Below are 10,518 nucleotides of genomic sequence, written 5' to 3'. Positions count from 1 at the left end.
AAGATAAAAATAAATTTGGTCATTCACGATTTTTTTTCAAACACCCTATACAATAGAGAAGACAGAAATATAATATATAAGAAACCAAATAGAAATGGTAATTCAATGAAGAATTTTCTCAAACACCTAAAGAACAAAAGCCATTGATATACAGATAAAGATGAATCAAAGAGATATAAAAGGGATACTCACCAGAAAATACGATTGATGGAAGAAAACACACTCAAGTGCAAACTTAAGAACAGGAGGAGATAGAGAGCAGATGTTCGAGATGGCGCTAGAGACGCAGGTGTTACTTCTCCGGAAGTGTTAGATTGAGGTGAAAAACCATAATAGGTAAAACGAAAGGGGGGTTTCAGTCACTTATTTCCCAGTACAAGTGAGAACATGAAATAAGTTGATAACTTAAATGAATACATTTAGGAACCAAAAGTTTGCAAGCGATAGACAGTACTTGAGGTCCTTACATGATCTCCGGAAAAAAAAAAAGTTTCTTGCATACATAAGCAAATATTAAATAAGTGATTTCGGAGAGATCAAACTTTCTGTATAAGCAATTCCATCATGAACTTTAAAATGCTCGGGCCAGAATCCAACTGGACCTGTGGACGTCCTAAGTGCAGTATGTCCAAATGTAGCCATACGGTCGGTCCTAGGTGAATTTGCTAAAATCTCAAATAAATATAGTAGCACTTCACCATTTGCAAATCTATGTTTAAATTTAGCATATGCAATATTGCTGAGTCGTATCGTAAACAATACAGTCCAAGATTCTTTGACTCCATAGTCTTTCATTACCCACAACTTAAAAGTGCCCCATCCTTGATGTTTATGAGTAGAAGAAAAGCAAAGCATTCCTTCCACTAATGAAAGGCCATAATAAGACAACACACCTTCATTAGTTATGTGCATTTGCTCTAGCAAAGGTATCTCTCCGTACACCTCATTTGAAGAATTAAATGAAACCAAATGATAAGTTCTTGCTACTGTCATACCAAGCCAATGAAATGCTCCATGAACAAATACCATAGGATCCGTATACCAATTGTCATTTAGGTAAGGAAAAATCGGAAGTTTCCTTCCCCGCCCAGGGCAAATGGCAATGGTAGTTGGACGGTACAAAATATTTCTCCAAGAACCACTTTTTAGCGAGAGAACTTGAATGGAGTGTCCTCCTTTAAGCACGGTCCACTTAAGGAGCTTGTACCCATCACTTGTCGCGTCACATCCGAATCCGATCATAGTCCACCTCTGTGTAAATTCTGAATGGGGAAGAAGTGTCGACTCTCTTGTGGAAGGGTTCCATAGATAAAGTTGTTGATCAAATGTACTATAACTATAAAATCCGAGAACAACCAACCCATTGAAACTACAAAATAATTGGCCCTCATTTGGTTTGAAGGTTGAAGGGCAATCGAGTTCTTGTACATACTTTGAAAGACATGAATTGAGTTGTTGTACATTCGATAAAGGAGAAGAATAGAAGCTAAATTTGATGGTACGTTCCATATCACCCCAACCAGGCCATGACTGGCAAACAAGAAGTTTCTGGTTATTCTTGGTGAGATGCTTCAAATTGAAGTAAGGATCAGAGATTAATGCCTGCCAAGAGTTGGAAACACATTTGAGCTGAAGCAGAGACTGTACGGGTAACCTGCTGAGGATTTCCATAATTATAACGTCTTGGAATTGAATTCCAGTGGCCTAGATAGGAGAAGGCAAGCGCTTTAGTAGTTCACAGGTTGAAGCCATTAGTGTTTAGGGCGGGCGGGAAGCACACGCACAACAAGAACAAATATTAAAGAAAGAAAGGTAAAGAAACTAGCTTAGTGTGAAATCAGAACTAACCTGATGATCAACAATATCCATCTGCTTTGACGGCTTCACAACTCTCTTCCCTGAAATTAATTAAAAAAATGTGGTCAGCCCTTTTCATGTAGACGATAAAGGCGCGCGCACACACAGAAAGAGAGAAACATATACCTTTGCGAATTCGTACTGATTTCTTCTGCAGCTGCTGCTGTTGGCATCTACGAAGATTTGCCATATTTGGAGTTTCCCTATTGAAAAGATTAGCCTTTTTTTGTCATCTTTGAAGCTTCTCTATTTGCTTCGATTTGAAAGCTACGGCTTCTCTTCGAAAAGATTCGTCTTTTATGGAACTGGAAATGGTTGCTAAGGTTTCTCTTAAGTAATTTTGCAGACGCTGGATGCTAGTAATGAAAATGCTGCCGGAGAAAGAAAAAGTAGCTTAAGATTCTGACCATGGATCTAAAAGAGGGCGGACGCGGCTGGCTAGCGTTTTAGGAGAATGAGAGTGAAAGGAGAGGCGCAGAAAAAGGAAATGAGCTCATATACCTTGGCTGAAGTGTAATCTCCGCCGTTCGATCGTTCTGCTCAGGCCGAGCCAGACGTGTGCGGAAGATTCTGGCTCAAGTATATCATTAGTATATAGATTAGACAAGCAATAAAAGTGTGAAGTTAATAAACATATATTTTTTTATTAAAAAAAAAAGCATAATAGGTAAAACGAAAGGGGTTTCAGTCACTTATTTCCTAGTACAAGTGAGAACATAAAATAAGTTGATAACTTAAATGAACACGTGTAGGAACCAAAAATTTGCAAGTAATAGACAATACTTGAGGTCCTTACATGATTTCCGGAAAAAAACAAAAAGAAGAAATAAAAAAGTTTCTTGCATACATAAGCAAATATTAAATAAGTGATTTCGGAGAGATCAAACTTTCTGTATAAGCAATTCCATCATGAACTCTAAAATATTCGTGCAAGAATCCAAATGGACCTGTGGATGTCCTAAGTGCAGTATGTCCAAATGTAACCATACGGTTGGTCCAATGTGCTTCCTAAAGTCTCAAATAAATATAGTAGCACTTCACCATTTGCAAATCTATGTTTCAATTTGGCATATACAATATTGTTGAGTCGTATGGAAAATAATACAGTCCAAAATTCTTTGACACCATAGTCTTCCATTACCCACAACTTAAAAGAGCCCTATCCTTGATGTTTATGAGTAGAAGAAACGCAAACCATTCCTTCCATTACCGAAAGACCATAATTAGACAACACATCTTCATTAGCTATGTGCAATTGCTCTAGCAAAGGTATCTCTCCGTACACCTTATTTTAAAAACTAAATGAAACCAAATGACAAATTCTTGATGTGAGCACGTGATTTTTGCCATAAGCAAATTATTCCCAAAATTCAAACAAAATGATTTTTCCTTATTTTACAATTTTGTGAATTATTTTGTCATTTTATGTTAATTGTTTGCATTTTTATTTTGTGCATGTTAATTCACAGGAAAATACAAAATATGCATTTGCATGTAGGATATAGTTTCATATTTTTAGGATTAATTAGGGGTTCATTTGTTTTAGAATAAAACAGGAAAAATCTCAAAAAATAGTGTTTTTGCATTTTAATTGCTTTAATTATGAAATTGCCACAAAATAGTTTTAAAATTAATTTTAGGCATTAATTAATTTAGTTAAATTTTTATTTTTGTCTTTATAAAATTCAGAAAAAACACAATACAAAATTATAAATGGAAATGACAAAAATAAAAAAAAACAAAGGTAAGAAATATAAGAGAAGGAGATAAAGGGTGGTCTTAGAAGAAATTAACTTGGGTCATTTTTCGTAGTAGGGTCTGTGGCCCAAACCAAATCACACGCCGGCCAGCCCCAGCCCAGATTCCTTCCTCATCAACTCGGTCCAAATCCTCCCAGCCAAAACGACACCGTTTAAGCTCCAATTCAATCACAGCCCTTGATCTACCTCTCATCCAACGACCCTTAGTCTCTTGTGGGTAAATATATAATGGTCGGACTGATTAATTAAATCAAAAAGACAAAACCAGTCTTCCTCGTACAGACCTGAGCCTCGCCGGAACCCTCGCCGGCGGGAAACGCAACCAACGCCGATGACCGCCAAATTAACACCATCGATTCCCCCCAACCTCCTCTTTTCATTCCCCATGTTCCTATACCTCGAATCTACCCAGAAAGCTTCGAATATCCATTTGAAATTTTCCGGCCAAAACTCAAAGTATGCCAAACACCACCAAATTTACACCATTGACTCGCCTTAACCTTCTCATCCCAAATACCTAAGCCGTGTTCCTCGAATCTCGCCGGAATTATTCGAATTTGGATTTAAATTTTTAAGGCCAAAAACCCTAACCCAAAATCTTTGTGATTTTGGACTGTAATATCCTTAACCATGTGTTTTCTTGTGAAAACACATGGTTAGGGATTTTACGTGTCAAAAATTCTAAATGATTAGGACGTCGATGGCTGACGGCGTTTCTCTTGGCATCAGTGAGTTTTCGTTTTCCTCTCTTCTGTTTGCTTCTAAATGATTAGGACGTCGATGGCTGACGGCGTTTCTCTTGGCATCAGTGAGTTTTCGTTTTCTTCTCTTCTGTTTGCTTCTATTCTAATACTTGCTAATGTCTAAGTTTTTGTCAACTATGTTTGGATTCCATGTTTTGATTTATGGCTTGATTCTAATTTATTTTGTTCTTGATTTTAGTTTGATTGGCATATTAGAATTTACTCTTTTTCGATTCAAGAAGTTAGTTTAGGTTTTGATTAGTTTAAGTTTAATCAGGATAATTGTTCTTCACTTTAGTTTGCTAATGGTAAGTCAGTGTTATGTGTTTTTTTGATAATTGGTCATTGGTTAATCGGGCTTTGATCGTTGGATTTAGAATTTGATTTGGGTTGATTTCAGTATTACCAGCTTGTAAATTGTTCATGTGTTACTTGGTAAGTTGTTTGGTTGTAACTGAAAGGTTTTGGGTCAGGTAGTAATTTTAGGAGATACTAAGGGTAGTCTGGGGAATGAACAAGGGGAATAAATTCAGAACTATGGGAAATCACATGTGAGGGTAGTCTAGGTCTTATTTGGGGAAGGGCAGGTGATAGTAGCTTCTAGCATTTTATTTACCTATAAATAAGCATTGAATTGCCTTGAGAGAGGGTCTTCTTTTTTAGCCATTATTAACTCCCAAAAACTCTGGCCATTATAGATTTCAGATCTGAAGTAGCTTTCTAATTCAAAAACCAAAATACAAAACCAAAAAGTTCAAAAAAAACTAAAAAATGTTATTGTTCCATTAGGCATTGAGTGACTTTCAATTCTCAACTTTCGATTTACCACTTCCTAGTTCAGATTTTGGTTGTCATGACTTAGCAGTCTCCTAGATCCATTTCTGTTGGTTTTTGAGTTCATTTGAATCAGTTTGGGCCCTTCAGTTGATGCAGTAGTTGAGTAGTGTGTTACTTAGTGTTTGGTGAAGCTATTTTGTATTAAATCACACCTGTTTGGTTGTTGCTGTTTGAGATTAGTTTCTGGTGTTTAATTCTCCCTAAGCTGCTGAATATTGTTCTTGGATACTGCTGTTGTTTCACCTGCTTCTGCTAACTCCTTCTTCTTTCGCTGTAATTCGAAAACCAGGTACATATCCTGAAGTTTGACACCATGTATCTTCATTTCACTGGAAATATGAATCAGGATTGAAGTGAACTATCTGCTGTGGAGTTGCAATTTAAGTGTGATGTGATTTTGGCATTAATGCTTAATATATGTAGTTCATCTGTTTCATTATAATTATATCCTTTGGTTAAAACTGGTTATGCATGTCTGGTAGTCGAGTCATGTAGCTAAACAGATGCTCATTGGACTGTTAAACTCAGTGACTTCATTGTAGGTAGATTACTTGTTTAGATTGGTTTGGTACACACGTTTGATAATTGATTCTTATAGCTAGATTTGAGTTATTGGTACTGTTAAATATGGGTTGTGCAAATCCAAATATCTCCTGCTATTTGTATTCAAAATTGAGCTCATAAATCGTTAGTTTGGTATAGTTAAATACCAATTTAGGTCTGGTTCTGCATGCTTTTAGTTTAGTATAGGATATTTTAAAAGGTAATCCGAGTTTCTGTGGTATTTTGAATTCATATTTCTGCTTAAATTGAGATTAGGACTATTGAGTCCTTGGAAAAACATTAGTTGCCTAAGCAATCAAGCTGGGTGGGTATTTGGAGTTGCATCCGTTGTCCTTACCCAAGCTCGATCCTGAGCCATGTCTTCAGGTGTATGTAATTGTTTGGTCTTGACTTCTCATGCTATGGGCCCAATGTGTTGAAATCTTCTAAAAAAGGAATGTCAGGTGGGCCATGGCCCACGTGGGGATAGGATTTGGCCTTGTGAGGGCTCGATCTCAGGCTGTCAAATGGATTGCTCTCATGAGTTTAGACTTCCTAGGGGATTCGATCCCAGGTGCAGTCATCTGTCACCTGGTCTTCCTTCACTCTTGCCGGCCATAATATTTGGGCCGTTTCTGAAGTCCATAAATGGTCCAACTCGTTGTGGAGTTTGGACTACTGAATTTCAGTGCATAATTTCACTGGATAGTTCAGTTTTCACGTAATTAGTTTTATTTCTTCTTTTAGAGACAATTGATCAACAGAAAATTGTAGTGACTCTTAAGTGGGCCTTTTAATATATTGAGACGAGCCTCGCCAAACAAAATCATATATGCAGGGCCCTCAATAATGGTTACATAAAATTACTTAGAATTTGGGAGGGTCGTTTAGCGAATTTCATGGCCTTCCCCAAAATAATATAACGTTAGAATCTTTAAACGTGATTTAATTAAATTACTTTCTTAAACTCGGGTGCGCATTGATGCGACCCAAATCCAAATCTCGACGAAGTTAAAATATGTCGACAACCACGGGTGCATTGATTGCGACGCGGTTTGAAACGCATTTTCACGACGTCACAAGTCTTTTAAAATAAATAATGATAAAAGCGGTGTAAAATTAATAAAAGGCACATAGGTTAGCATGTATTGAAATCAGATAAAATCAAATACAACAGTTAAGCGACCGTGCTAGAACCACGGAGCTCGGGAATGCCTAACACCTTCTCCCGAGTTAACAGAATTCCTTATCCGGATTTCTGGTTCGCGGACTGTTAACAGAGTCATAATTTTCCTCGGTTTCGGATTCAACCGGTGATTTGGGACACCATTAATCTCCCAAGTGGCGACTCTGAATAAATAATAACTAAATCCCGTTCCGATTGTCCTTTAATTGAAAAAACTCCTTTACGCCCTTGCGGGTGTAGTGAAAAAGGAGGTGTGACACTTGATATTGTCTTACCAAGCCAATGAAATGCTCCATGAACAAATACCATAGTATCTATATACCAATTGTCATTTCGGTAAGGATAAATCGTAAGTTTTTGTCACCACATAGGGCAAATGGCAATGGTAGTTGGATAGGAATAAATCTTTCTCCAAGAACCACTTTTTAGCGAGAGAATTTCTACGGAATGTAGTATTTGACACATGGTCCACTTAAGGATCTTGTACCCATCACCCATTGTGTCATATCCCAATCTGAACTTAGTATACAAATGTGTAAATTCTGAATGAGGAAGAAGTGTCGACTCTCTTGTGGAAGGGTTCCATAGAAAGAGTTGTTGATCAGATTTACCAAAAAATTTATAACTTGAGAAAGTAGTAGTAGTGTAGAGAAAGTATTGAATAATTCGAAGTCTGTCTGTGACTGTGTGTGTGGAAGGACAGTCCCTTTTATAGGGCAGGGAAACATATAAGAAAGGCAAGGCCATGTCGTTGAAATCAGTCTCCCTTTAGTTAAGGGATTCTGATTCCAACGGGTAAAACCAGTTAAGGAAATAGAATTTTGATTAAAACCTTTCAAAATAGCACAAAAGGGGTAAATACACAGAATTTATTTAAGGAAAGCAATCAATAGCACACGGTTGGGACAGAAATAAGGAAAGCAATCAATCATAGCCAGTGAAATCCGGATTTCGAGTCTTGGAATGAATGTATCCATCCCAGAAAAGGTAAAGAGGGACTTGATTTGAAGAAACTCATTAACAATCAATCAGACCCTTTTGAAAAGGAACTCGGAATCAATCACAGGCTGGCCAAAGGCCTTTTGAAAGAGGAGAATGTCATATAAAAAAGCATGCAGAGACAAGAGAGCATTGTTGTAAAACTTAGCAAGAAATCAGAGTAGCAAGGAAAGTTAGGTTCATAGACTCAAAGTGAGTCTTGAAAGAGGGTCAGGGTTTTGAATGGAATCCTAGCCAAACTTGTCAAAAACCCCAAACACTAGGGTTTCTGACTCAAATCATATACATAGGCAAGGAACCCACAAGTAGAATAGGCTTCAATAGCCTCTTTCAGAGACTTATGAGAGAACAAACAGGGAGAACGTAAAGTTGAAACACGGAGCATACATTTAGGCAAGGCTTGTTACTCAGACAAGTTCAGAAAAGAAAAAAGCGATACAGGTTTAGGAATACAGTAGATGTGAATGCTTTAGAGAAGAACTTGGTAAAATCTGGTAAAACAAACACATGTAAAGAACCCAATAGGAGACACATACAATAGAAATCATGTAGGAAAACATAGCAAAGATAATCATGCAGGCTTGGTCTAAAGGCATAGAAAAATACAAAGCATAGAAGGGTCATGTTTAATAGAAAGAAAAGCAGAGATCGAGTACATGTGTCATGACCCAAATCCCGGTCGTGATGGCGCCCAACACACTACTAGGCAAGCCCGACCATTAGTCAACACTTAACCCAATTTATCAAAAATAGCGGATAGAAATATCAATTAATTCAAGATCAAAGTACTGAAGAGTTTAACAAAATACACAATATAATCTCACTAGGACCCGGTGTCACGAATCTGAGCCTCTAGAATACAGAATATCATCCTAATACATAGTGTATCCAAAGTCTGATAATGCGGAAATAAAAAAAAGGATAGTATATGAGGGAAGAAATCAATGCTGTGAACGTCGTACAACTACCTTGATACTCCCCAAAAAGCTGGATCCGTTGATCAACTAGATCTACTATGCCTGAGACTGCTCTGGATCTGCATACAAGGTGCAGGGAGTAAAGTGAGTACTCCGACCCAGTGAGTAATAAAAGTAACTACAGTTCGAAGATAAGAAAACCCAGTAAATACACCAAGTAAGCTAAAATCCAAATATACAGCATCATATAGAACTGAGCAGCTAAACAACAATATAGATACAAATACATGAATACAATGCAATACATATGATGGTACATTCCAGTACCCACTGCGGCGTGCAGCCTGAGCCATCCATATTTATTTATCGTCGACGGCACTCACTGGGGGTGTGTACAGACTCTGGAGGGGCTCCTACAACCCAAGCACAATATCTTGGTCAGTTATTGTTACCTGACCGATCAGCCATTGTTACTTGACCAATTTATATCATACAGTGCCATTGTTACCACTGTTCAAGTATATCATCCAGTGTCATTGTTACCACTATTTCAAGTATATCACACAGTGTCATTGTTACCACTGTTTCAAGTATATCACACAATGTCATTGTTACCACTGTTTCAAGTATATCACACAATGTCATTGTTACCACTGTTTCAAGTACATCACACAGTGTCATTGTTATCACTGTTTCAAGTCACTTTATAATCAGTCCAGAAAATAATATAATAAGCCCCTTGGGCATTTACAAAACAAAAGTTCCCAGCCCGGAATACATTTAAAAATATCATTTAAGTTTTCAACACTTAGAATTATGGCTGAGTTTGCAAAACAACATTTAAAACCTTGGACTGAAATTAAATGATATGAAAATCATGCTAAGCAATAATATCAATCCTCGAAGGATTTTACAAATCAGCACAAGGCCCCAAACATGGCATCAATCCCAGTAGTATCAATGAAGTATGTGTATCAATCACCAGTATAGTATAAACATCACACGGGATGGACCAAGTCACAATCCCCAATAGTATCCGACCCCGCACTCGCCATGGAGTGCATGTCACGCCTCAATATAGCGTTACGATATGAAAGTCCGGGGTTTCAAACTCTCAGAACAGCATTTACATCTATTACTCACCTCTAACTGGACGTAGACTAGTCCGCAATGCCCTTTCCTCTTGAATCGACCTCTTCGCGCATCGAATCTAGTCAAAACCACAACGAATACGTTACAATAGGCTAAGGGAATATAACCCAATCGAAAAGACTCAAAAAATATCGAAAATCCCGAAATTAGCAAAACCCGAGCCTCGGACCCACTTCTTGAAAAATTACAAAAGTCACATCACCGAATTCCTCGTCTCGCCACGAGTCAGTACATATAAAATTTACCAAAATCGGGGTTCAAATGAGCCCTCAAATCTTCATTTTAGAATTTCAATTTCAAGCCCTAATTTCTTATAATTTGGCTATGTTTTCATGGATTTCAAGGATGATTCTTCAATAAAATCATGTATTTAACTCATAAAACTTACCTCCAATCGACCTCAGTTGAAACTCCCTTCAATCCTCGTCCAAAAGCTCTCAAAATGACTGAAAATGGTAGAAAAATGACCCAAAATCGGATACAAACTCACTGCCCAGTTTTTTTGTAATTATTGTTCACCCGCG

At 37.5% G+C, this 10,518-nt stretch overlaps 1 protein-coding gene across 1 annotated transcript; it reads right to left on the bottom strand.

The window, feature by feature from the left end:
- Positions 1-314: 314 nt before the first annotated feature.
- On the bottom strand, positions 315-2,400 carry LOC104246193 (F-box/kelch-repeat protein At3g23880-like). Its single transcript, XM_009801957.2, has 3 exons — positions 1,984-2,400; positions 1,849-1,898; positions 315-1,704 (listed from the first exon to the last, which is right to left on the bottom strand). Exons 1-3 carry the CDS (start codon positions 2,045-2,047, stop codon positions 514-516), a joined length of 1,305 nt encoding a protein of 434 aa, XP_009800259.2. The 5' UTR covers positions 2,048-2,400; the 3' UTR covers positions 315-513.
- Positions 2,401-10,518: the final 8,118 nt, after the last annotated feature.

The sequence above is a fragment of the Nicotiana sylvestris genome, chromosome 5 (assembly GCF_000393655.2).
Source record: "Nicotiana sylvestris chromosome 5, ASM39365v2, whole genome shotgun sequence".
In the NCBI taxonomy this organism is placed as follows: domain Eukaryota; kingdom Viridiplantae; phylum Streptophyta; class Magnoliopsida; order Solanales; family Solanaceae; genus Nicotiana; species Nicotiana sylvestris.
The sequence above is the reverse complement of the archived record's forward strand: the minus strand, read 5'-3'. Positions and strand labels throughout refer to the sequence as shown.

Coding starts and splice junctions, on each gene's coding strand:
- LOC104246193 (XM_009801957.2), bottom strand. CDS start 2,047: ATGGCAAATCTTCGTAGATGCCAACAGCAGCAGCTGCAGAAGAAATCA. Junction 1,899..1,983: donor ATCAGTACGAATTCGCAAAG/GTATATGTTTCT, acceptor AATTAATTTCAG/GGAAGAGAGTTGTGAAGCCG. Junction 1,705..1,848: donor TGGATATTGTTGATCATCAG/GTTAGTTCTGAT, acceptor TCTCCTATCTAG/GCCACTGGAATTCAATTCCA.